This window comes from Oncorhynchus mykiss, chromosome 12 (genome assembly GCF_013265735.2).
Source record: "Oncorhynchus mykiss isolate Arlee chromosome 12, USDA_OmykA_1.1, whole genome shotgun sequence".
NCBI lineage: Eukaryota > Metazoa > Chordata > Actinopteri > Salmoniformes > Salmonidae > Oncorhynchus > Oncorhynchus mykiss.
Window position 1 is genome coordinate 36,593,193 of NC_048576.1, and position 27,656 is coordinate 36,620,848.

General features: G+C 42.1%; 1 protein-coding gene across 4 annotated transcripts in view; it reads right to left on the reverse strand.

Moving 5' to 3' along the window:
- Positions 1–27,423, reverse strand: part of LOC110537521 (drebrin) — a 107,423-nt gene extending 80,000 nt beyond the window's left edge. For all 4 annotated transcript variants that reach the window (XM_036937477.1, XM_036937479.1, XM_036937478.1 and 1 more), the window contains exon 1: positions 27,179–27,423. In XM_036937477.1, coding sequence (XP_036793372.1) covers positions 27,179–27,261 — 83 coding nt within the window. In that variant the 5' untranslated portion in view covers positions 27,262–27,423. The remainder of the gene's footprint in view (positions 1–27,178) is intronic.
- Positions 27,424–27,656: the final 233 nt, after the last annotated feature.

Consider the following 27,656-nt stretch of genomic DNA (forward strand, 5'->3'; position numbering starts at 1 on the left):
TTTCCACAAATCCCTAAGCTTTATCCTCCATGCAGCATATGAAAGGTCTCGGCAGCACTGCTATTGGTTCTACATAAATGCTATTTTATTTAAGGAATTAGAACACGTTTTTCCACAATATTTTCATTTTGTGACACGCCAAGTGGAGCCTTCACCTAAAACATTATATTTCTAGTAAAAATAGGCAGCCTATGAATGTACAGGCATTTTCACATTAAAATGAAAGCTGAGTGAAACCATTCAATGTGATCAAGCTTCATACTGTCTGCAGCTCTCTCGTAAACCAATGGAACATATTTGAATCTGACAGACAGGAAAAAATAAATAGAGAAAAAAACATGGAGAGCAAGAGACGGAAAAGAAAGAGAAGAGCAAATAAGAGACCGCAAAAGAGAGAAATGGAGGGATAAACAGTTTGAGCTAACTCAAAGAAACACACAAATCGGACAATTCTCGTTTGAAAAGGCAGCTTTCAAAGAGTGCTAACATCCCAGACCACCTCAACTAACTGTCACAATCACAACAACAGAAAGCAGATTCAGATGGAGAGACTTTTCCGGTAAATAAACAGCCCCATTGTAATTGCTCTCTCTCGCTCTCCCCCAGAGTCTGGGCAGAGGGCCCAAAGTGCTGGGAGCAGGAGAGTTGCACATGCAGCACACACATGCAGGGAAGAGAGTAGAGAGCAGTGAGCAGATCTCAACACTCCGGTCACTACAGCATATGATGGATAGGACTGTGTGGGGGAAAACAACACTAGGGGCTTTTCAACCTCATTGGGTCAGACGGAGCATTTACAAACATATACAACGTGAATATGATTTAGAGAAATTCCCTAGGCGACCAGAACTCCCCTTGCTGTCCCATTGGTTGATTTAATGATCCCTTGTTAGAGGTGAGGACTGCAAGGAGGGCCAATAGCGTGTTTGGTGGAGGGGGGGGGGGGGGAATTCCAATCTACATAACATCGTTCCAGGACTGAGGTGGTTGAGAGCTGGTAAATTGCACCCATGTAAGGCCATTTTTCCTCTGCCGTGATTTCACATGCAAGAGCAATTTGTGTAAAAGGCATGAGAACAAGAAAGGTTTGAGGGCGACAAATAATGCCAGTCAGTGAGTCAATGGAAGGAGATATCTGTGGAGTCCCAATGTGCTATCATACAGGTGTACTTCTGTTATCTCCCTGTGCTTTCCTGCCACTCAGTGCTTTCATCATGTCTGATGGGCAGAGGAATGGCATCTATTTGACAAACAAACCCTGCAAACATTAAAGGTTCACCTATAATTTAACCAAAGGATAATAATGTACAGTTGAAGTCAGAAGTTTACATACACTTAGGTTGGAGTCATTAACACATGTTTTTCAACCACTCCGCAAATGAATTGTTAACAAACTATAGTTTTGGCAAGTCGGTTAGGACATCTACTTTGTGCATGACAGGTACATTTTCCAACAGTTGTTTACAGACAGATTATTTCACTTATAATTGACTATTACAATTCCAGTGGGTCAGAAATTGACATACACTAAGTTGACTGTGCCTTTAAACAGCTTTGAAAATTCCAGAAAATGATAATGGCTTTAGAAGCTTCTGATAGGCTAATTGACATCATTTGAGTCAATTGGAGGTGTACCTGTGGATGTATTTCAAGGCCTACCTTCAAATTCAGTGCTTCTCTGCTTGGCATCATGGGAAAATTAAAAGAAATCAGCCAAAACCTCAGAAAAAAAATATTGTAGACCTCCACAAGTCTGGTTCATCGTTGGGAGCAATTTCCAAATGCCTAAAAGGTACCACGTTCATCTGTACAAACAAAAGTATAAACACCATAGGACCACGCAGAAATCATACCGCTCAGGAAGGAGACGCATTCTGTCTCCTAGAGATGAACGTACTTTGGTGCGAAAAGTGCAAATCAATCCCAGAACAACAGCAAAGGACCTTGGGAAGATGCTGGAGGAAACAGGTACAAAAGTATCTATATCCACATTAAAACGAGTCCTATATCGACATAACCTGAAAGGCCGCTCAGCAAGGAAGAAGCCACTGCTCCAAAACCGCCATAAAAAAAAGCCAGACTACGGTTTGCAACTGCACATGGTCTGATGAAACAAGAAAATAACTGTTTGGCCATAATGAACATCGTTATGCTTGGAGGAAAAAGGGTTAGGCTTGCAAGCCGAAGAACACCATCCCAACCGTGAAGCACAGGGGTGGCAGCATCATGTTGTGGGGGTTCTTTGCTGCAGGAGGGACTGGTGCACTTCACAAAATAGATGGCATCATGAGGCAGGAAAAGTATGTGGACATATTGAAGCAACATCTCAAGACATCAGTCAGGAGGTTAAAGCTTGGTCGCAAATGGGTTTTCCAAATGGACAATGACCCCAAGCATTCTTCCAAAGTTGTGGCAAAATGGCTTAAGGACAACAAAGTCAAGGTATTGGAGTGGCCATCACAAAGCCCTGTCCTCAATCCTATAGAAAATTTGTGGGCAAAAGTGAAAAAGCGTGTGCGAGAAAGGAAGCCTACAAACCTGACTCAGTTACACCAGCTCTGTCAGGAGGAATGGGCCAAAATTCACCCAACTTATTGTGGGAAGCTTGTGGAAGGCTACCCAAAACATTTGACCCCAGTTAAACAATTTAAAGGCAATGCTAGCAAATACTAATTTAGTGTATGTAAACTTCCGACCCACTGGGAATGTGATGAAAGAAATCAAATCTGAAATAAATAATTTCTCTTTACTATTATTCTGATATTTCACATTCTTAAAATAAAGTGGTGATTATAACTGACCTAAGCCAGGGAATTTTTACTAGGATTAAATGTCAGGAATTGTGAAAAACTGAGTTTAAATGTTTTTGGCTAAGGTGTATGTAAACTTCCGACTTCAATTGGGTGTGTGTGTGTGTGTGTGTGTGTGTGTGTATGTATGTATGTACAGTGGGGCAAAAAAGTATTTAGTCAGCCACCAATTGTGCAAGTTCTCCCACTTAGAGATGATGAAAATTACAGGCCTCATCTTTTTAAGTGGGATAACTTGCACAATTGGTGGCTGACTCAATACTTTTTTGCTCCACTGTATGTATGTACAGTGGGGAGAACAAGTATTTGATAACCTGCAAAATCGGCAGTGTTTCCCACTTATAAAGCATGTAGAGGTCTGTAATCTTTATCATAGGTACACTTCAACTGTGAGAGACAGAATCTAAAACAAAAATGCAGAAAATCACATTGTATGATTTTTAAGTAATTAATTCAAAGATTTTCTATTGGGTTCAGGTCTGGAGACTGGCTAGGCCACTCCAGGGCCTTGAGATTCTTCTTACGGAGCCACTCCTTAGTTGCCCTGGCTGTGTGTTTCGGGTCGTTGTCATGCTGGAAGACCCAGCCACGACCCATCTTCAATGCTCTTACTGAGGGAAGGAGGTTGTTGGCCAAGATCTTGCGATACATGGCCCTATCCATCCTCCCCTCAATACGGTGCAGTCGTCCCATCCCCTTTGCAGAAAAGCATCCCCAAAGAATGATGTTTCCACCTCAGTGCTTCACAGTTGGGATGGTGTTCTTGGAGTTGTACTCATCCTTCTTCTTCCTCCAAACACGGCAAGTGGAGTTTAGACCAAAAAGCTATATTTTTTGTCTCATCAGACCACATGACCTTCTCCCGATCATCCAGATGGTTATTGGCAAACTTCAGACGGGCCTGGACATGCGCTGGCTTGAGCAGGGGGACCTTGCGTGCACTGCAGGATTTTAATCCATGACGGCGTAGTGTGTTACTAATGGTTTTCTTTGAGACTGTGGTCCCAGCTCTCTTCAGGTCATTGACCAGGTCCTGCCGTGTAGTTCTGGGCTGATCCCTCACCTTCCTCATGATCATTGATGCCCCACAAGGTGAGATCTTGCATGGAGCCCCAGACCGAGGGTGATTGACCGTCATCTTGAACTTCTTCCATTTTCTAATAATTGTGCCAACAGTTGTTGCCTTCTCACCAAGCTGCTTGCCTATTGTCCTGTAGCCCATTCCAGCCTTGTGCAGGTCTACAATTGTATCCCTGATGTCCTTACACCCTCTCTGGTCTTGGCCATTGTGGAGAGGTTAGAGTCTGTTTGATTGAGTGTGTGGACAGGTGTCTTTTATACAGGTAACGAATTCAAACAGGTGCAGTTAATACAGGCAATGAGTGGAGAACAGGAGGGCATCTTAAAGAAAAACTAACAGGTCCGTGAGAGCCGGAATTCTTACTGGTTGGTAGGTGATCAAATACTTATGTCATGCAATAAAATGCTAATTAATTACTCAAAAATCATACAATGTGACTTTCTGGATTTTTGTTTTAGATTCCGTCTCTCACAGTTGACGTGTACCTATGATTAAAAAAAAATTGACCTCTACATGCTTTGTAAGTAAGAAAACCTGCAAAATTGGCAGAGTATCAAATACTTGTTCTCCCCACTGTATGTATGTATGTATGTATGTATGTATGTATGTACGGCTGCATGTGGGCACTATTGGAAGGGCGAAAAGAATGCTACTACTACTCACAATGTACAGTACCATAAACTCAAAATGTAAAACAAACAGACAAACTTCAGATATGTAGGACTAAGTTATCAATAGTGATTCCATGCCAAATAAATCAACCCACTATCACAAATAACTTACTTTGTGCGAACCACACAATTTACAGTGCATTTCAAAAAAAGATAATGTGGCCATTTTGATATCTACGCGTGCAGTTTGAAGGAAGTTGCTCATTAGCATTAGCTAACTAGCGTTAGTGCAATGACTGGAAGCCAATGGTAACTGCTAGCATGCTAGTAGATACCATAGACTTCCAGTAATTTTTTGTTGTTGCACTAATGCTAGTTAGCATTGGCTCCCGAAACGACCTCTAACTTCCTTCATAATGGATGCAGAGACATAAACATGGTATCCATGAGTTCATCGGACTCTGGGGAAGTAGATAATCCTGAAGTTCCTTTTCAAACAAACAGAAACAATAGCAGGGAGATTGGTCGGCGTATATAACGAAGAGCTAGCAAACTGTGTGTTCGAATCACTTTAGCAGCTTTGCTACTATTTACTACTATTTAACTAGAAGGTTACCTAAGCCTAACCCACACCTCTTTAACCCTAACCCCTAGCCTAGCTAATGTTAGACACTTTTTCTATCATGAATTTCAAATTAGTAATTTGTATCCATTTCAGGATCATCTATGATCATGTGTTGCATGAATACGGCATGTAACTGTATTTTAACCCCCTAGATTTGATTGACGCACCCGTGCATCATTAGAAGTCACATTTAAAAAATCTGTGAGTGTGAGTCTGAGATTAAGCTAGAGATCTCAGTTTGTTTGCATTGGATGTGTCTCAATCCACCGCACCACCAGTGTGGCAGAGTTATGAGACAGCCTGAAAAATCGGTCTCCTCACGAAAACATTTGTAGCATCCGATTTGACCTACAAACTATTATGACCACTCTATGGAAAGGGGGGGGGGGGGGGAATTCTCAAACACGACAGTGTTCTTTGTTTTGCCCTACAACCCCCAAAAATGTCAGGAGACTGGTCTGAAATCGGTACCGTCAAAGTGCCAAATTTGTTTGGTAGCGTCCGAACCGTTTGTGCTAAAACTATGAAATAATGCCATCAAGGCAAAGGGTGGCTACTTTGAAGAATCTCAAATATGACAGATTTTGATTTGTTTAACACATCTTCGACTAAAGAATACTTCATTGTGTCTTGGACCACTGTTCTCACTGCTTAACATCACCATTAACATGCCATGACTATGTTTCATCATTTATGGCAAACCATAAACGTGGAATAAATAATTGACTTCAGGCTAGCAAGCAGAACCGTTGCGCTTTAAATGAATAATTCAGCTTTGATTGTTTCTTAAGTTGCGTGGCATTGCGTTGGCTTTTTCTGGTGCAGCTCCAACCAGGGCAGTCTGTGCGTGTTATCATTGATAAAATCAGAGCCATACTATATTTGGACGCTTGTGAACGAGCATTCCAACCCCGCTATGAAAACATCCTCCATTTACCTTTAATAGAAAAAATGTCAAACTCATTTGGAGATGTAACTAGTCTATGAGAGTATCAAAAAACAAGTAATAATTTGATCACATTTAAGTAGAAACGTGGGCAGAATGTTAGAGTCTTCATTTTTATTACATTATTTTGTTTAAACATCCCGTCTACAGCGATTGCCAAACACTGACAATGCATTCTGCAAGTTTTTTTGTCTATTCAAACAATTTCAGTAAACGCAACAGCACACATCTATGGAAAATATGAATTGACGCTCAATATTTTGTTTATCAATAGATGCAAGGTTTAGAGTTATTTTGTACGCATACACCTTTAATAAATGAGGCCCCTGGGAGGTCACCTGGACAGACACTCATTGTTTTAGCACAGGCCTCTTTAAAAACACACTGTGTGCATTGCAACCAACAGGCAGAATATAGCCCTGCATTACCGCTGGATAAAAATAAAAAATGCTTGCCATTTCCTCAGAGAATGATGTTATACTCCTGAGGAGGATGAGCTGGCCAATCAGCTGACTACTCGCATTAATCATTTGTGACCGGTATACACCCACACCATTCTGTTGTTAGGGTATGCCCCCACCATTCCAACACAGAAAACCTGCTTTTTTTTTATTTTATTTTTTTTACTTTTTTTAAAGGAAAACCGGAGTGTTGCTTTAAAGCAAAACTTGCTTGCAACCAAAAACCCACAATAATAAACTTCTCTTATAGTGTCAAGTAATTATGATACCAGACAATGAAATATCGACCTAGCAGGAGCATCGGAAAGCATAAGGCTGATGAATGTAAAAATACTTTAGAATATAAGAATATAGAAGTGGGCCTATATTTCATTCAAAACGCTTCACCTTAAATCGCTAAATAATAATATAGCTGCGAGCAGCAATGAACGGGGTTCACAGGATGACAGAAAGGACAAGATCAGTTGGATAACAAAGCAGGCACTATCACAATATTTCACATTGTTTGTCCGTATAATTTAAATCTAACATTAATTTGCATGAGACAATGTCCACTTGATCAATAGTTATTGCGCTAGTATCCTATAGTGCCACTGGTACCAACATCTATAGTGCCACCAACTGGTGTTGAACCAGACATCTAAGGCTGCAGTGACTTTATATTCACACATCGTAAGGACATATACACAAAGTTTACATACCAAATTACACAAGGTTTACATACCAAATTACATTGCCCCATGTCTAGCGGTTTAGTTCTAGTAGCCAGTTGTCTTAGGGGTTTGGTCTTTGACCCTCTAACTTTCTCACTCATCATTATTCACGATTCATTCAGGATTATCCGTAATCATCGTAGCGTCCACATTAATATAGAAGTGATTAGAATCATATTATATTCTTATTTACAATAAAGGTGATTCCACATTTCCCATTCCTTTTATGTGCACAAATTAGTCTGAAACAACCAAAACAAACTGCAAATGCATCCAACAAGCTTGATGTTGTCATTGCATTCTAGGAATATGGGACTACTTTATTTACAAGAATCTTTAGGAGTCAATAATTTTGACCGCTACTTTTTTTGGGGAAAAAATATACTAGAACTAAATCATCTTTCTTTGAGCAATTGCATTAATATAAAATATAATTTCCTCATTTCTTTTAGCATACAATATAGCTCACTATTTTAATTATTTGATAGTCATTCTTGCTCATCTTTGTCAAGGGTGTCAATCATTTGACCCACAGTATATAAAGAACATATTTGATAATCTTGTTATAATCACTCATTACAGTGACATAGCAATCGAAACATAATTGAAAGATGACCATTGATCTATGCTACAGACCAGTCATCACCTGACTAAACACTATCTGACCAGAGAGCATAAGATGTCCTCCTACTTTAACCATGATAATACATACCCCTGGGTGAAGTCTTACATTATTTGATCATGTAAATGGAAGCTGTAGGTCCTGACCGCACAATTTCCAGCCTCCCTGTCAGAGGCTTAAAGAGGTGTCGTCTTAGAAACCAGCTTCAGCACACGCACACACAACCACAGGACATGCCTTGGAAACAAGCTTTGCCTCCTATTTCTACAGTTCAACAATTTGGGAACTGTTTTATAACAGCCTAATCAATTCCATGCATATGGAGGAAGAGGCAAAAGAGTGCTTCATCGGTATTCTGTGACTATACCATTGTAGAAAAGAGAGCACAGAAAAAGTCTCTGGAACTAAACTGAACACAGGAAATAGTAATTACGGTACAAAGTGGAAATGGCAAAGTCAGTGAATAGCCTTGACTGGGGATAGCCTCCATATCCCTGCTAAGCAGTGTCTTCCGTTCAGAAGGAAAGATATGCAGGAAGGAAGGAGGTCGAGCCAGGAGAAACGAGACTGGAGACAAAGAGCATAGTAACACAGAAGATGCCACAGCCACCACCTGGGGGAAGCTTATAGCTGCTGGGCCTATTTTATAAGGAGTGTTTCCTGACAGGAAGTCCCATTGGGATAGAGTGCGCTGGGATCCACCTGACACAGTGTGAGAAAGGAGACACACAGTTCAAACTACCGCCAACCAAAGCACACAAAGGCCACAGTCTTCTGCTTTGATTTCACCACCTTGTAGTAGTTTGTCGAAGGCCTGAAGAAAATATTTTTGTTGATATTTCATCAGGTTCTAGTTTTCATAAGCGCAACTCAGCAGGACCACTGCAGAGGCCTGGAGCGAAGCGTGCTGTACTTTGGCAGGCAGGGGGATGCAGCTCTCTGATAAGACCACACTGCCGTGTGTTTTTGTTATGCCAAAACTACTCGCACAGCTAGGCTTATCTAGGGGGTGAGATGTTTAATGTTGGAGGTATGCTGTTTACTGTTGGGGGATTAGCAGGCTGATTACTTCGACACAGCTGATCATCAAGCCCAACTGAAGTCCAGTCTGAGGGCTAGGTGTGGGGTGTGGGGTAGGAACTAAAGCTGGTTGTGAGGAGTGTGGGGGAGGGGGGGGGACTCACAAGGAATTGAAGTGGAGTGGGGGTGGGTCATGAGGGAAGATGTCAGCGAGCGAGCTAGCATGCTGGGCTGGTGATGGATACATATGCTAGCTAGTCACTTCGTTATTTACGCTGAAGCCTGTTAGCATCAGAAATAGCCACGGTTGCTGGAGTGAGAGAGAGGGCACTGCCAGATGTGCTCTGATGGGATGACGATGCTGCAGTTGAGCTGACTGCTGCTGTGTTCCGCACACGAGACGCCTGAGAGGAGTAATTCCATTTGAGACGAGTAATGCTAGCTGGCGCAGACGGTTAGGAAAACATTCTTCTCACCAAGATGAAACGGTCCTGATGATGCTGAAAGTGAAGTGTTTATTTGAACACTTTAGAGGGGACCAAAATCCTTTACATACGTTCCTTTGGGACAAAAGTTCATTGATCAGATAATGATGTACTAAGAAACCTGCTAAATATTCATAGTTCACTCATCAACCCATTGTGAAGGATTCTCAAACCCTGTTCCTTCACAACATAAAACACTAGTCAGTGTTATTATGGCTTTAGTTTCTGCTTTCTCTGTCATTGGATGGTGGCATGTTGATAATCACAATAAGCAGCAGAATAACAGTCCAGTTTCAACAACTGAGGCTGTGCCAAAACACCCACACACTACAACGACAGGATTATTGTTACTGTCTCACACGCTCTGGTCGTTGGTTGACGCTAATCTGCTGAGGCCAACTGACAGTATACCCAAGAGCCAAATAATCTGCATTTTCACCACGGTATTGTTCTGAAAGGGAAAGAATTCTAGGATTTATTATACAGGCATCCATTTCCACAGTGAGGATTTCTTTCTCTGTAGGGTCCAGAGGTTGCGGGAGCTTGTGGTGTGCAGGAGCAAAAGATTTGCTGTGGCTATGAATCTCTTCACGAGAGACTCCCTGCAGACGATACGTTTCGATGATGTATTTGGCTCCTCGCTGTATTTGATCAGGTTTCAGCAAACATACTGAGCTGTAGAAGTCATAAAAACAGCATACAATCTGGACGTGTTTGTTTTGTATGTACAGACACACTTAATGCCCACCATCTGTAAAAGACAAGTGACTAAATTAGACTCAAGGTCAGAATGGAAAAGCGGGGGGGGGGGGGGGGGGGGGGGGGGAGTAGCAGGAATATATATACATTGAATTCCAAATAGGAATCAGGTCAGCACTTTGGTTTGGAAGGCACTACCTCTACAACACATGGCCTAACCCAACAGCACATCATTCAAAGTGGCATTACGGAATCAGAACACAGACACACACACGAGGCCCAGACTTCCAAGTCTCGTATTCAGACCTGTATTCAGCAAGCTGAAAATGTGACCATGTCCCTCACAATATGGCTCTTTCTCCCCGCACACAGGGTGACAGACACACTGTCAGCAACGACCACGGTGAAAACACTTCATAGAATTACATTTTTTCCCAGAATACATCACTGTCGCTATACTGCACTGTACCTACCCTGTGATAGCACGACAGATATCTTCTTCATTCTGCTCAAGCTGTTTATCTAAAGTAATGTCATGCCTCTGGGTTTATGAGCAAATATTCAAAGGCCAAGAGAATTGACATTTACAACCATAGTCTCACCAGTCGTACTACAGTAAAGCTGTGATAGGAGGAAAAAAAAGGGTTGGCGAAATTCACATCACAGTCCGTTTGGTGCGATCAAATCAAATCACATTTTATTTGTCACATACACATGGTTAGAAGATGTTAATGCGAGTGTCGCGAAATGCTTGTGCTTCTAGTCCCGACAATGCAGTAATAACCAACGAGTAATCTAGCTAACAATTCCAAAACTACTACCTTATACACACAAGTGTAAAGGGATAAAGAATATGTACATAAAGATATATGAATGAGTGATGGTACAGAGCGGCATAGGCAAGATGCAGAAGATGGTATAGAGTACAGTATATACATATGAGATGAGTATGTAAACAAAGTGGCATAGTTTAAAGTGTCTAGTGATACATGTATTACAAAGATGCAGTAGATGATAGAGTACAGTATATATGTATACATATGAGATAATATAATGTTTACATACCCTACATTATTTAAGTAGCATTGTTTAAAGTGGCTAGTGATATATTTTTACATCAATTCCCATTATTAAAGTGGCTAGAGTTGAGTCAGTGTGTTGGCAGCAGCCACTCAATGTTAGTGGTGGCTGTTTAACAGTCTGATGGCCTTGAGATAGAAGCTGTTTTTCAGTCTCTTGGTCCCAGCTTTGATGCACCTGTACTGACCTCGCCTTCTGGATGATAGCGGGGTGAACAGGCAGTGGCTCGGGTGGTTGTTGTCCTTGATGATCTTTATGGCCTTCCTGCGACATCGGGTGGTGTAGGTGTCCTGGAGGGCAGGTAGTTTGCGTTGTGCAGACCTCACTACCCTCTGGAGAGCCTTACGGTTGTGGGCGGAGCAGTTGCTGTACCAGGCGGTGTTACAGCCCGACAGGATGCTCTCGATTGTGCATCTGTAGAAGTTTGAGTGCTTTTGGTGACAAGCCGAATTTCTTCAGCCTCCTGAGGTTGAAGAGGCGCTGCTGCGCCTTCTTCACGATGCTGTCTGTGTGGGTGGACCAATTCAGTTTGTCTGTGATGTGTACACCGAGGAACTTAAAAAACGTCCTACCCTCTCCACTACTGTTCCATCGATGTGGATAGGGGGGTGTTCCCTCTGCTGTTTCCTGAAGTCCACAATCATCTCCTTAGTTTTGTTGACGTTGAGTGTGAGGTTATTTTCCTGACACCACACTCCGAGGGCCCTCACCTCCTCCCTGTAGGCCGTCTCGTCGTTGTTGGTAATCAAGCCTACCACTGTTGTGTCGTCCGCAAACTTGATGATTGAGTTGGAGGCGTGCGTGGCCACGCAGTCGTGGGTGAACAGGGAGTACAGCAGAGGGCTCAGAACGCACCCTTGTGGGGCCCCAGTGTTGAGGATCAGCGGGGTGGAGATGTTGTTGCCTAGTCCAGTACCCAGTTGCACAGGGCGGGGTCGAGACCAAGGGTCTCGAGCTTGATGACGAGTTTGGAGGGTACTATGGTGTTAAATGCTGAGCTGTAGTCGATGAACAGCATTCTCACATAGGTATTCCTCTTGTCCAGATGGGCTAGGGCAGTGTGCAGTGTGGTTGAGATTGCATCGTCTGTGGACCTATTTGGGCGGTAAGCGAATTGGAGTGGGTCTAGGGTGTCAGGTAGGGTGGAGGTGATATGGTCCTTGACTAGTCTCTCAAAGCACTTCATGATGACGGAGGTGAGTGCTACGGGGGCGGTAGTCGTTTAGCTCAGTTACCTTAGCTTTCTTGGGAACAGGAACAATGGTGGCCCTCTTGAAGCATGTGGGAACAGCAGACTGGTATAGGGATCGATTGAATATGTGCGTAAACACACCAGCTAGCTGGTCTGCGCATGCTCTGGGGGCGCGGCTGGGGATGCCGTCTGGGCCTGCAGCCTTGCGAGGGTTAACGCGTTTAAATGTTTTACTCACCTCGGCTGCAGTGAAGGAGAGTCCGCATGTTTTGGTTGCGGGCCGTGTCAGTGGCACTGTATTGTCCTCAAAGCGGGCAAAAAAGTTATTTAGTCTGCCTGGGAGCAAGGCATCCTGGTCCGTGACTGGGCTGGTTTTCTTTTTGTAATCCGTGATTGACTGTAGACCCTGCCACATACCCCTTGTGTCTGAGCCGTTGAATTGCGATTCTACTTTGTCTCTATACTGACGCTTAGCTTGTTTGATTGCCTTGCGGAGGGAATAGCTACACTGTTTGTATTCGGTCATGTTTCCGGTCACCTTGCCCTGATTAAAAGCAGTGGTTCCCGCTTTCAGTTTCACGCGAATGCTGCCATCAATCCACGGTTTCTGGTTTGGGAATGTTTTAATCGTTGCTATGGGAACAACATCTTCAACGCACGTTCTAATGAACTCGCTCACCGAATCAGCGTATTCGTCAATGTTGTTGTCTGACGCAATACGAAACAGCGTGGAATCAGATTGGTCGGACCAGCGTTGAACAGACCTCAGCGTGGGAGCTTCTTGTTTTAGCTTCTGTCTGTAGACAGGGAGCAACAAAATGGAGTCGTGGTCAGCTTTTCCGAAAGGAGGGCAGGGGAGGGCCTTATATGCATCGCGGAAGTTAGAATAGCAATGATCCAAGGTTTTACCATCCCTGGTTGCACAATTGATATGCTGATACAATTTAGGGAGTCTTGTTTTGTTTTCAGATTAGCCTCTTGAAACTCTAGGGGCAGTATTTCATTTTTGGATGAAAAACGTTCCCGTTTTAAACAAGATGTTTTGTCACGAAAAGATGCTCGACTATGCATATAATTGACAGCTTTGGAAAGAAAACACTGACATTTCCAAATCTGCAAATATATTATCTGTAAGTGCCACAGAACTAATGCTACAGGCAAAACCAAGATTAAATTTCAAACAGGAAGTGCCCCAGATTTGAGGCGCTGTGTTCCAATGTCTCCTTATATGGCTGTGAATGCGCAATGAATGAGCCTACACTTTGTCGTTTCCCCAAGGTGTTTGCAGCATTGTGACGTATTTGTAGGCATATCATTGGAAAATTGACCATAAGAGACTACATTTACCAGGTGTCCGCCTGGTGTCCTCCGTCGAAATTGGTGCGCAATCTCCAGCTGCAGGCATTTTTCCACGTCGTTCAGAGGAGAAACTAAACTTCCACGAGGGATATATCATCGAATAGATATGTGAAAAACACCTTGAGGATTGATTCTAAACAACGTTTGCCATGTTTCTGTCGATATTATGGAGTTAATTTGGAAAAAAGTTTGGCGTTATAATGACTGGATTTTCAGGGTTTTTTCTTGGCCAAACGTGATGAACAAAACAGAGCGATTTCTCCTACACAAATAATATTTTTGGAAAAACTGAACATTTGCTATCTAACTGAGAGTCTCCTCATTGAAAACATCCGAAGTTCTTCAAAGGTAAATGATTTTATTTGAATGCTTTTCTTGTGTTGTTAACAAAAATGGCTATGCTTGAGAGCCAATATATTTATTTTATTTGCGATTTTCATGAATAGTTAACATTGCGTTATGGTAATGCGCTTGAGGCTATAATTACGCTCCCGGATACGGGATTGCTCGTCGCAACAGGTTAAAATCCCCAGCTACAATGAATGCAGCCTCAGGATATATGGATTCCAGTTTGCAAAGAGTCAAATAAAGTTCGTTCAGAGCCATTGATGGGTCTGCTTGGGGGGGAATATATACGGCTGTGATTATAATCGAAGAGAATTCCCTTGGTAGATAATGCGGTCAACATTTGATTGTGAGGAGTTCTAAATCAGGTGAACAGAAGGACTTGAGTTCCTGTATGTTGTTGTGACCGCACCACGTCTCGTTAACCATAAAGCATACGCCCCCGCTCCTCTTCTTACCAGAAAGATGTTTGTTTCTGTCGGCGCGATGCGTGGAGAAACCAGCTGGCTGCACCGACTCCGATAGAGTCTCTCGAGTGAGCCATGTTTCCGTGAAGCACAGAAAGTTACAGTCCCTGATGTCCCTGTGGAATGCTACCCTTGCTCGGATTTCATCAACCTTGTTGTCAAGAGACTGGACATTGGCGAGTAGTATGCTAGGGAGTGGCGCGCGTTTGCCTCTTTTACGACGTCGTTGTTTTGGGTCGCAGGCTGGGATCCATTCCGTTGTCCTGGGTGAAAAGGCAGAACACAGGATCAACTCCGGGAAAGTCATATTCTTGGTCGTACTGATGGTGAGTTGACGCTGCTCTTATATTCAGTAGTTCTTAACTGTATGTAATGAAACCTAAGATGACCTGGGGTACCAATGTAAGAAATAACACGTAAAAAAACTAAAAACTTCATAGTTTCCTAGGAACGCGAAGCAAGGCGGCCATCTCGAGTTGGCACCGGAAACAATAAGAGATGAGTGAAGAAGGTCTGAATGAATAAGACTAGTAATTCAGTGAGTTTAATTGGATTCAAAACAGGGTGATTTTTCAAGTGATTTTACAAGCCTATCGGTCACGGCTTTACAGATTCCCACTGCCCTCGCTGGTTTCAAGGCCGTTTCTTGGCAGCAGAGAGCAAACAGTAGAGTTTCCAGTGTCAGGGGGTTTCAATGCCATGTCTGATGTTTCTATACCTTCTTTGATGAGCCGAGTGACTGACTGGCTGACTGAAGGAGCGGAGCAAACCAAAAGCATCTGTTCATGTCTGCTTTCTAGCTTTTGGCTCCCCTTAAGAAAGGATAATTTATTTTTCAGAGGGGAGGTTCAGCTCTTCCAAAAGCCAATGCAACCTATCTCTGTCCTCCATTTGCAGAGGATGATAGTTGGACATTTCTACAGTTTGTCTTTGGAGATCTTGGAGCAGTCAAAGCCCTACACCATGAAACAGTCAGTGAAAGGGTCCAAAACATCGTATTATTCCTGTCGGTGACCTTGAAAGAAGTGATCGAGCATGGAAAATGGAAAAGTAGACAGCCTTTGGTATGAATTGTGCGTGTTAGTGGAAGACAGCTCTTCTGCAGCTTGACTACATAGCTTCTCTTATCTACCCAAATTCATCTCTAACCCCTTGGTGTGAAAAGTGCAAGTGGAGTGCAAATGCTTTCCCAAACCAAATTTAGACATTGTAAATGCTAATGTCCCTTCACTGGAGGGTTATATAGTACTTATTGTAGTAGTGCTTTCATAGTGAACTCGAAACACCAAAACACTTGGACAGGAACAGGATTCTTGCGAAATAACATTGAATTTCAAATTAGCATTTCAGGGATTTTTCTTGCTAATTATATGAATGAGGTCCAGTGACCCACGGAGGAGGAAGATGAGTGGGTAGGAATTGGAGGAGGAGGGAATGGGAGGAGGCAAGAGGTTGAGGAGGAAGGGATGGGGGGCAGGGAGGGTGGAAAAGGAAAGAAGAGGTCAAGCTACATAAACACTCAAACACTTATTTTTGTACACTTGACTACATGGATATACTTTTTAATAAAAACCTACTTGAAACAAGCCATTACATTTCGTTATTATCATGGCATTTAGCTTGTATTATTCAGGTTATTACTTTAAACATTAAATCAACAAATGTCAGGTTGATGAGGATCTGTACATTTTTGTATTGCCACAACATTAACGGAGTCAAGATAAAGATATTTGCCTCCTTGTCTGTTTGCTTTTCTGCATATACAAATGTTTAACACGGATCCTATTTCAACGCACAAAACCATTCAAACTTAGTCCGATGGGTTTCTCCCACTTTTACTGAAATATTCGCATTACATCACAAACCCTGCTGCTGCGGTCATTCGATGGCAGTGGCATTGACACACTACAGTTCAAACGTTTGGGGTCACTTAGAAATGTCCTTGTTTTTTAAATTAAAGCAGATGTTTTGTCCATTAAAATAACATCAAATTGATCATAAATACAGTGTAGACATTGTTAATGACTATTGTAGCTAGAATATTTTTTATGGAAAATCTAGAGGCCCATTATCAGCAACCTCCTGTGTTCCAATGGCACGTTGTGTTAGCTAATCCAAGTTCATACTTTTAAAAGGCTAATTGATCATTAGAGACCCCTTTTGCAATTATGTTAGCACAGCAGAAAACTGCAAATTCATTAAATAGTACCCGCAAAACACCCGTCTCAAGGTCAACAGTGAAAAGGTGACTCCGGGACGCTGGCCTTCTCGGCAGAGTTGCAAAGAAAAATCCATATCTCTGTCCAGTGACTTCTTTTGCCCATCTTAATCTTTTCTTTTTATTGGCATTTGCGAGAAGCAGGCCAGGCAGGTACTGCTTTCTATGCGTGCTCAGGCGGGCGCGCGCACTCTGTCAACATTAAAAGGACAGGGAAACCAGACACATGCTCATTGTTCACATGGAGCACGTAAATGATGGCATGAAATATACCTCAACTTGTTTCTCACAAGTGTAGCATGTTTTGAACTCTGCAATGTTTCCATTTCGAGAATGAGAGGTAAAGGTAAATGAATACATGCATTAACAGAAATCGATGTAACCAAATGACAGAGATTAACGGTGAATTGCCCGTTTTACAAACGGTAGGTTACCACATCGGTATACAAAACCAAGGCATGGGTTCCTTTTATATCTGGTCAATATACTTACAGGGTAAGACAACCAATATATAATTGTGTATTTGGGGGACCTATCCCTTTAACAAATAATCCCTTAATAGCAGGAATAGCACCATCTAGTGGGCAGAACCTGGTAATATCAGGATGTAGGGTGGGACATACCGTAAACTCAACTTCAAATGACATTTCTCTGAATGGGGGGGGGGGGGGGGTCTGATACTATATACTCTTTGTTGGTGTGGGATTGTGGTGGGGTGTGTGGGGTCTGTGGGTCTGTGGGCATTTGTCCACTTCTTTGGATTCCTCATGTCTTACTCATTGTTAGAAAGAAATGTATGTTAAGTCCTATAATGATTTAATATATATGAATTCTATCATTTAAAATTGTCAGTTTGGTTGGGTGCAATCAATTAGGCTAATTTCAGACAAAATAATGTTTCCAGAATGCTTATCTTATCCGTTTAACTACAGAAACAATTTCAGAACAATCAGATGGTGGGAGTCATGGCTTGCTGAAATGACATGGAACGACCCAATAGGAAACATGTCAGGTAATGGCTTTCTGAGAGGGCTACCGGTCAAACCAATAGAGCCCAGCGAATCAGCAACAGCCAGCACTCTATATGGAACATTCCAGATGTCTATGTGTGTTTGATATTGGATAAGCCTTGTGATATTCTAGCCGGCTGTGCTTCACCTCTTCGTGGTGGAGTTCAAAAATACAAAATTCTCTCTTGCGGGCACTCTGAAGGAGAGCCTGTCAAATGTCCTCTAGGCTCTAGCCATTACTGTCACTGAGGCTATGGCTGGCCCTCATTGAACCCAAAGACAATATCATCCATCATCCGTCTGGGTTCCTTCTGCTTGCTATCACTTTGGCTTCGTCTGCCTTCTTTGAAATGCTTTGAAAAATGTCTTGTCATGCCACAATCAGACAGACAGCAGCTTCTGACCCAGAATTAGGTAGTTACCACCAGTGTTTGATTGTTGTACCTCCCACACCACACAACTATCTTTGTATTCAGGTTTCAGAGAATTGGTTAAAATGATTAAAGGCATGATGGGAGGGGTGTGTGTGTGTGTGTAGGGCAGAATGTCTCCACTCTCCTCCCAACTGGAGAAAAGAAGGACCTCAGGAAGGTCAATTATATGAACAGAAAGTCCACAGTGAATCCACCTCTTACTGCTATTATGTGAAAGACACCCAGGTGTCTCTAGGTGTTGCGAGCCCATGTAGAGGGCTCATATTGCTGAGGGCATAGGATATTGGGTATGATAAATGGACTGGTATTTACAGTGAGTGCATGTAAGTGTGTGCGTGCATGTGTTTGAGATTGTGTGAATAAAAACACTTGTGCCAGGAGGCCCTGGCAGCCATGTTATAGATGATGATGGGGTACGATATGGACAGGGAGAGAGGGGAAAGGATTGAGGTTGTTTAGGGTCAGAGATGGTGGTCTTTGTTTTGCTCAGATCAAATGTGAGTAATGGGGTCAAGTCCTCAGCCCTTTGCATTATCAGGCAATTTTTTTGGCATCTGATAAATAAGCAAATAAAATAAAATGGGTCCTGGCGACATTTAAAAACACAGCCAAAGGAAATATTAACCTTTGGCAATGATGTTGGTGAAACCCACTTGAACAAAAAGTGCGGGTAATATTCAACTATAGGTGTGCATTTCCTTGGCAGTGTGGCTACTGGGTTGGCTATAACAGACCGAATGAGGGGGGATGCCTCCCCTCAATAAGTCTTTATCACACATACAAGCTGTATACAGTGCCTTCAGAAAGTATTCACACCCTTGACTTTCCCCACATTTTGTTGTGTTACAGCCTGAAATCTATGTTATTCAATCATTGCACCCACACTGCTCGCACGTGCCAACGAGCGTCTGCGTTGCTAAGGGCTAAAATAGAAATCAGTTCTATTTCTGATGCAGATCACGCTACAAATCCTGCCTCTCACATCTCCTCATTGGTTCAAAGGAGCAGGTACCCACGTGCCATCTCCTCATTGGTTATACCCACGTAGGTAACTGAAAGACGAACGAGGTCAGTGGCAGTAATTGCACCTAATTTATGAAAGTTGCCAATCGCAACATAAAGTCAAGAGAAGAAAAAGCCTGGAAGGAAGAGAGATGACTAGAAACGATTCGGTTGACCGTTTTATGCGTGGATTAATTGGTGGAGTAGAGGACCTTGTGCATTTCAGGTAAAATAACAACTCAATGTTTATATCCCAGGAGAAATTAGCAAGCAACAGCAAGCTAGCTAATTAGGACAAATTACCTAGCAAGTACAAGCTAACTAGCTAAATTGCCGTAAATGTTTAATGCTTTTCGACTTGTCCCCAAATTAATAAAATTGGTTCAGTTTGTTTTGAAATTTTAACCTGCGTGTCGTGATCACGTTTGGTGTGGGGGGACAAAATAAATTTATGCACGATGGTGCACGCGCGCAGCCGGTTTGGGTTCCGTGTTTGAGTTTAATGGCTGTGACAGCAGAAAACTGAAGATGGATCAACAACATTGTAGTTGCTCCACAATACTAATCTAAATGAAAAAGTGAAAAGGAGTACTAAATAAAAATATTCCAAAACATGCACTCTGTTTGCGATAAGGCACTAAAGTAAAACGGCATAAAATGTGGAAAAGAAATTAACTTTATTTTTCCTGAATACAAAGTGTTATGTTTGGGGCAAATCCAGTCAACACATTACTGAGTACCACTCTCCATATTTTCAAGCATAGTGTTGGATGCATCATGTTATGAGTACTTTTCAGGAAAAAATGTATGGAACGGAGCTAAGCGCAGGCAAAATCCTATAGGAATACCTGGTTCAGTCTGCTCTCCACCAGACACTAGGAGATTACTTCACACAACTGACATTTCCACCTTGTGTGTGTATGTACAGTGGGGCAAAAAAGTATTTAGTCAGGCACCAAATGTGTAAGTTCTCCCACTTAAAAATATGAGAGAGGCCTGTAATTTTCATCATAGGTACACTTCAACTATGACAGACAAAATGAGGGGGGAAAAAAGCAGCTTGGTTTGAAGAAATCAACTGTGGGAGCAATTATTAAGAAATCGAAGACATACAAGACCACCGATAATCTCCCTCGATCTGGGGCTCCATGCAAGATATCACCCCGTGGGGTCAAAATGATCACAAGAACAGTGAGCAAAAATCCCAGAACCACACAGGGGGGACCTAGTGAATGACCTGCAGAGAGCTGGGACCAAAGTAACAAAACCTACCATCAGCAAGGGCCTTGAAGATGAAACGTGGCTGGGTCTTTCAGCATGGCAATGATCCCAAACACACTGCCCGGGCAACGAAGGAGTGGCTTCGTAAGAAGCATTTCAAGGTCCTGGAGTGGCCTAGCCAGTCTCCAGATCTCAACCCCATAGAAAATCTTTGGAAGGAGTTGAAAGTCCGTGTTGCCCAGCAACAGCCCCAAAACATCACTGCTCTAGAGGAGATCTGCATGGAGGAATGGGCCAAAATACCAGCAACAGTGTGTGAAAACCTTGTGAAGACTTACAGAAAATGTTTGACCTCTGTCATTGCCAACAAAGGGTATATAACAAAGTATTGAGATAAACTTTTGTTATTGACCAAATACTTATTTTCCACCATAATTTGCAAATAAATTCATTAAAAATCCTACAATGTGAATTTCTGGATTTTTTTCTAATTTTGTCCGTCACAGTTGAAGTGTACCTATTATGAAAATTACAGGCCTCTCATTTTTTAAGTGGGAGAACTTGCACAATTGGTGGCTGACTAAATACTTTTTTGCCCCACTGTATACAGTGCCTTGCGAAAGTATTCGGCCCCCTTGAACTTTGCGACCTTTTGCCACATTTCAGGCTTCAAACATAAAGATATAAAACTGTATTTTTTTGTGAAGAATCAACAACAAGTGGGACACAATCATGAAGTGGAACGACATTTATTGGATATTTCAAGCTTTTTTAACAAATCAAACTGAACTGAAAAAAAAAAAAAAACTGAAAAATAGGGCGTGCAAAATTATTCAGCCCCCTTAAGTTAATACTTTGTAGCGCCACCTTTTGATGCGATTACAGCCTTAAGTCGCTTGGGGTATGTCTCTATCAGTTGTGCACATCGAGAGACTGACATTTTTTCCCATTCCTCCTTGCAAAACAGCTCGAGCTCAGTGAGGTTGGATGGAGAGCATTTGTGAACAGCAGTTTTCAGTTCTTTCCACAGATTCTCGATTGGATTCAGGTCTGGACTTTGACTTGGACATTCTAACACCTGGATATGTTTATTTTTGAACCATTCCATTGTAGATTTTGCTTTATGTTTTGGATCATTGTCTTGTTGGAAGACAAATCTCCGTCCCAGTCTCAGGTCTTTTGCTGACTCCATCAGTTTTTCTTCCAGAATGGTCCTGTATTTGGCTCCATCCATCTTCCCATCAATTTTAACCATCTTCCCTGTCCCTGCTGAAGAAAAGCAGGCCCAAACCATGATGCTGCCACCACCATGTTTGACAGTGGGGATGGTGTGTTCAGGCTGATGAGCTGTGTTGCTTTTACGCCAAACATAACATTTTGCATTGTTGCCAAAAAGTTCAATTTTGGTTTCATCTGACCAGAGCACCTTCTTCCACATGTTTGGTGTGTCTCCCAGGTGGCTTGTGGCAAACTTTAAACGACACTTTTTATGGATATCTTTAAGAAATGGCTTTCTTCTTGCCACTCTTCCATAAAGGCCAGATTTGTGCAATATACGACTGATTGTTGTCCTATGGACAGAGTCTCCCACCTCAGCTGTAGATCTCTGCAGTTCATCCAGAGTGATCATGGGCCTCTTGGCTGCATCTCTGATCAGTCTTCTCCTTGTATGAGCTGAAAGTTTAGAGGGACGGCCAGGTCTTGGTAGATTTGCAGTGGTCTGATACTCCTTCCATTTCAATATTATCGCTTGCACAGTGCTCCTTGGGATGTTTAAAGCTTGGGAAATCTTTTTGTATCCAAATCCGGCTTTAAACTTCTTCACGACAGTATCTCGGACCTGCCTGGTGTGTTCCTTGTTCTTCATGATGCTCTCTGCGCTTTTAACGGACCTCTGAGACTATCACAGTGCAGGTGCATTTATACGGAGACTTGATTACACACAGGTGGATTGTATTTATCATCATTAGTCATTTAGGTCAACATTGGATCATTCAGAGATCCTCACTGAACTTCTGGAGAGAGTTTGCTGCACTGAAAGTAAAGGGGCTGAATAATTTTGCATGCCCAATTTTTCAGTTTTTGATTTGTTAAAAAAGTTTGAAATATCCAATAAATGTCGTTCCACTTCATGATTGTGTCCCACTTGTTGTTGATTCTTCACAAAAAAATACAGTTTTATATCTTTATGTTTGAAGCCTGAAATGTGGCAAAAGGTCGCAAAGTTCAAGGGGGCCGAATACTTTCGCAAGGCACTGTATATAAGAAAATTGCACTATGCAGAAATTGCTTCGCCAATTCCTGGTTACAAAAATTCTAATAGTTTGTCTAATTTTTGTTTGTGACAAAACAAGCAAGTATAGTGTAGAGAATCATTGTACCACCTAAATCGCTGTGGCTCAGTTGGTAGAGCATGGCACTTGCAACCGCAGCGTTGTGGATTTGATTCCCACGGGGACCAGTACGGGAAAAGTACAAAAATGTATCCACTCACTACTGTAAGTCGCTCTGGATAAGAGAGTCTGCTAAAATGACTCAAATGTAAATATATTTTCCTTAACCCCAAGTACTGTATTTTGAGCTGTTTGAAGCTGGTGTACAAAACCAAAAGACGTTTAAACAAAACTTAAGAATGGGAAGCAAAGAAGTAGAACAAATCTACGGCTTTTTAGACTTGCCTTCAATAAAAAATTACAGATCTACAGTGGGGAGAACAAGTATTTGATAACCTGCAAAATTGGCAGTGTTTCCTACAAAGCATGTAGAGGTCTGTAATCTTTATCATTGGTACCCTTCAACTGTGAGAGACGGAATCTAAAATCCAGAAAATCACATTGTATGATTTTTAAGTAATTAATTTGCATTTTATTGCATGACATAAGTATTTGATCATCTACCAACCAGTAAGAATTCTGGGTCTCACAGACCTGTTCGTTTTTCTTTAAGAAACCCTCCTGTTCTCCACTCATTACCTGTATTAACTGCACCTGTTTGAACTCATTACCTGCATAAAAGACACCTGTCCACACACTCAATCAAACAGACTCCAACCTCTCCACAATGGCCAAGACCAGAGAACTGTGTAAGGACATCAGGGATACAATTGTAGACCTGCACAAGGCTGGGATGGGCTACAGGACAATAGGCAAGCAGCTTGGTGAGAAGGCAACAACTGTTGGCGCAATTATTAGAAAATGGAAGAAGTTCAAGATGACGGTCAATCACCCTCAGTCTGGGGCTCCATGTAAGATCTCACCTCGTGGGGCATCAATGATCATGAGGAAGGTGAGGCATCACCCCAGAACTACACGGCAGGAGAGCTGGGACCACAGTCTCAAAGAAAACCATTAAAACACACTACGCCTTCATGGATTAAAATCCTGCAGCGCACGCAAGGTCCCCCTGCTCAAGCTAGCGCATGTCCAGACCCGTCTGAAGTTTGCCAATGACCATCTGGATGATCCAGAGGAGGAATGGGAGAAGGTCATGTGGTCTGATGAGACAAAAATAGAGCTTATTGGTCTAAACTTCACTCGCTCTGTTTGGAGGAAGAAGGATGAGTACAACCCCAAGAACATCATCCCAACCGTGAAGCATGGAGGTGGAAACATTCTTTAGGGATGCTATTCTGCAAAGGGGACAGGACGACTGTACCGTATTGAGGGGAGGATGGAAGGGGCCATGTATCGCAAGATCTTGGCCAACAACCTCCTTCCCTCAGTAAGAGCATTGAAGATGGGTCATGGCTGGGTCTTCCAGCATGACAACGACCCGAAACACACAGCCAGGGCAACTAAGGAGTGGCTCCGTATGAAGCATCTCAAGGTCCTGGAGTGGCCTAGCCAGTCTCCAGACCTGAACCCAATAGAACATTTTTGGAGGGAGCTGAAAGTCCGTATTGCCCAGCGACAGCCCCGAAACCTAAAGGATCTGGAGAAGGTCTATATGGAGGAGTGGGCCAAAATCCCTGCTGCAGTGTGTGCAAACCTGGTCAAGGAAACGTATGATATCTGTAATTGCAAACAAAGGTTTCTGTACCAAATATTAAGTTCTGCTTTTCTGATGTATCAAATACTTATGTCATCCAATAAAATGCAAATGAATTACTTAATCATACAATGTGATTTTCTGGATTTTTGTTTAAGATTCCGTCTCTCACAGTTGAAGTGTACCTATGATAAAAATTATTGACCTCTACATGCTTTGTAAGTAGGAAAACCTGCAAAATCGGCAGTGTATCAAATACTTGTTCTCCCCACTGTATAACTCACATTTTTATGTGAATTTGGTCAGGTCGCCCAAAAAGTGACATATTGCAGCTTTAACTGACATTTTTTCCCATTTATTTTGGTTTACTCTTATCAGATGTAACAAATCCTAAATTAATCAGGAATGAGCAGAATCAGCTAAACCATAAGGACCCCTTATTCATGTCCTCATTACATGTAGTGCAACAACAGCACTCATGGTCTCTAAAGTGGGGCGGCAGGCTAGCCTAGTGGTTAGAGCGTTGGACTAGTAACCGGAAGGTGGCAAGTTCAAACCCCCGAGCTGACAAGGTACAACTGTCGTTCTGCCCCTGAACTAGGCCGTCATTGAAAATAAGAATTTGTTCTTAACTGACTTGCCTAGTTAAATAAAAAATAAAAAAAGTTTGATACTTTTGATAGATTTAAACAATATTGGAGCATGGTCACAATCATAAAGTGTCAACTCCATTTGCATGATAAGAATTTTGGTTAAAATGTTACATTTAATTAGGTTATAGTGTCAAAGCAACTGAAGAAAAACTAAAATGGCTAGTGTGTATACCACTTGAAATGTTTTATTTTGCCAAATTCGTAAAAAACATCAACTCCGTCAGAGTGCTAAAAGATCTGATAGAATGGTTGTTTTTATTGTGGATTTCCAAAATAGTCTTTATTTTACAAATGTTTGTATTAAACTTATTTTCGTCTGTTTTGTGTATCTTAATTGTCAAGTCAGTCAGTGGCTTGTCAACTCAGTCACTGATGGTAGCCCCCCTTAAGATCTGAAAAAAATAGTGTAATCACTGTTCTGCAATATATGCTTAAACAATTGAAGGGATAATGTTTGAGTTAAATGTTTTTGGTTTTAAATCTAGAAAAACATGCCAAAATGCTAACGAAATTAGCCCTGGAGCATTATATAGTGCTACAAAACAAAAATAAATGGAGATTTGTATTACATATATGAATAATCTAATGTTAGAATTAAACAATCACGACCTTTAAACACTTGTTGGACAATAATTGTCCAAATAGAATACCTGTTATGGTGTCTCACGGAGTTGATATAAATCCAGTCATGTGCATTTCATGAAAAATAACTACAAATTAGGATGATCCTTTACATGGTGTGATAGACCAAAGCATCATCTATCAAAATATACAGTATATTTCAAATGTCGTTAATATTAAGACAAATATTTGAGATAGTCCCTTCTTTTAACAATCCCTGAGCACTAAACTCAAAAAAAATTATCCCTGCCCCATGGCTAAAAAAAAAAAGGGGGGGGGGGGGGGCTTGCGTGAAGACTGGGCTACGCCACAGACTGATTAAGTATTGATTTGTTTCTTTCAACCAGATACACATTAGGTCAGGCATCTTTTATACATGAAGAGATACAAAGCAGATATGTTGTCGATGATTCAATCAGATCACTCTGTTGAAATCAATAGAAAGAGAGACAGCCGTTATCTTTCTAGTTGGAATATATGATAACGTAAGCAGTTTAGCTTAGAGTTGAGCCCAATGCCTACTCATATTATAGCCTACCCTCTTCAAAAGAGAGAGATGATATAATCATCACTGGACGTCAATGGGTGCAGCCTTTCAGAATGTCTCACTCTTGCTTCCATGGCCAAGTAAGTCCAGCTGGTTTTGTAAGTGAAAATATATTCATTCCACTTACCACTGTGTATCCATTTCCACACAAAGGGAAGTCAAACGCCTCCGCATTGACACAAGGCCGGATGGAATGTGTGGATAAAACACACGGGACCTTCGCTCACTCAGTAGGCTGAGTTCATACTCCATCCCATTTACTAACATTTCCCTCCTAACAGGGACAAACGAGCAGTTACATCGCGTATAATGAGAGGAAGCAGGGCCAGTCACATCGAGTGTTGATAGATTGACACTTATCGCCTTGCTCCTCTCGTCTCTACACTCGCTCGTTGGGATGCAAGAACGCTACATATGCCATGTGCAAATGGAGATGTACAAATTGCGAGAACGGTATGCTTTCGCAAAAGGGGAAAGAACTGAGATGTTCTCAACATGTAACCTTTTCAGGGGCTCCCCACAACGCAAAGTGTCTGGGACAGTCAGAAAGACAGTGGTCCAAAGTAAAAACTAGTCCATAACAAACAATGAATCCTTCTTTCTTTTTCTTTCTTTCTTTCTTTCTTTCTTTCTTTCTTGCTCAATATTTGATAATTGAGCACAGTGCCTGCTGATTTTCTTAACTAGGAGCAGGGACCGGTGTCAATTGGTATACTCTGAACAGTTGCACATTTCAGCACTTTGGGGGATTTAATTATATAAAATACATTTTCCCATGGCCTGAACCGATTAATCTGACAGCTTTGGAAAGGACCCGTTATATTGCAACCGATCCACTAGAAAATGTATCAACATGCACCATGAATCCTGACATAGTAACCTTTACCCCGCCGCTCAACTATTAAACCCCGCAATAAAACACTTAAAGCCAATGAGCCGTGATAGAGAAGGGATGTTCAATTAACTTACCAGTCGGTGGACGAGGTCTCGTTGATAACATCCTGGTAGGCTGTTAGAAGGGCCAGTCTGTTCTTGCTGAGATTCACAGCCATGTTGCTGTCTCTGCAATCATCCAGACCCGTGTAATACTGTAATGGAAGTAGAGGAAAGGATAGAGAGAGACGGGGAGAGATTCTGAGTGGAGGAACAAAGACAATGCAGCGCTATTGCCTCGCTAGCTGCGTGGTCCTAGTGCGAATTTTTCACTGGTCTCTAAAAAACACTGCTGGGTCCTAGCGCCTCAGAGTGCTCACTGGCCTACACCGTCAAAGTCAGCACAATACCGTGATCTGACCTGGCCTGACCTGACAAAGACCAGGGAAATGACAAGTCAAATAATTTATTTCTGAACAATATAGCCTATAGGAATGGGGGTCTAACTAACAGTAGAGACGGGGCTTCGATTATTAGACACACAATAATCTGGGGTTGGAACATAATGCTGGAC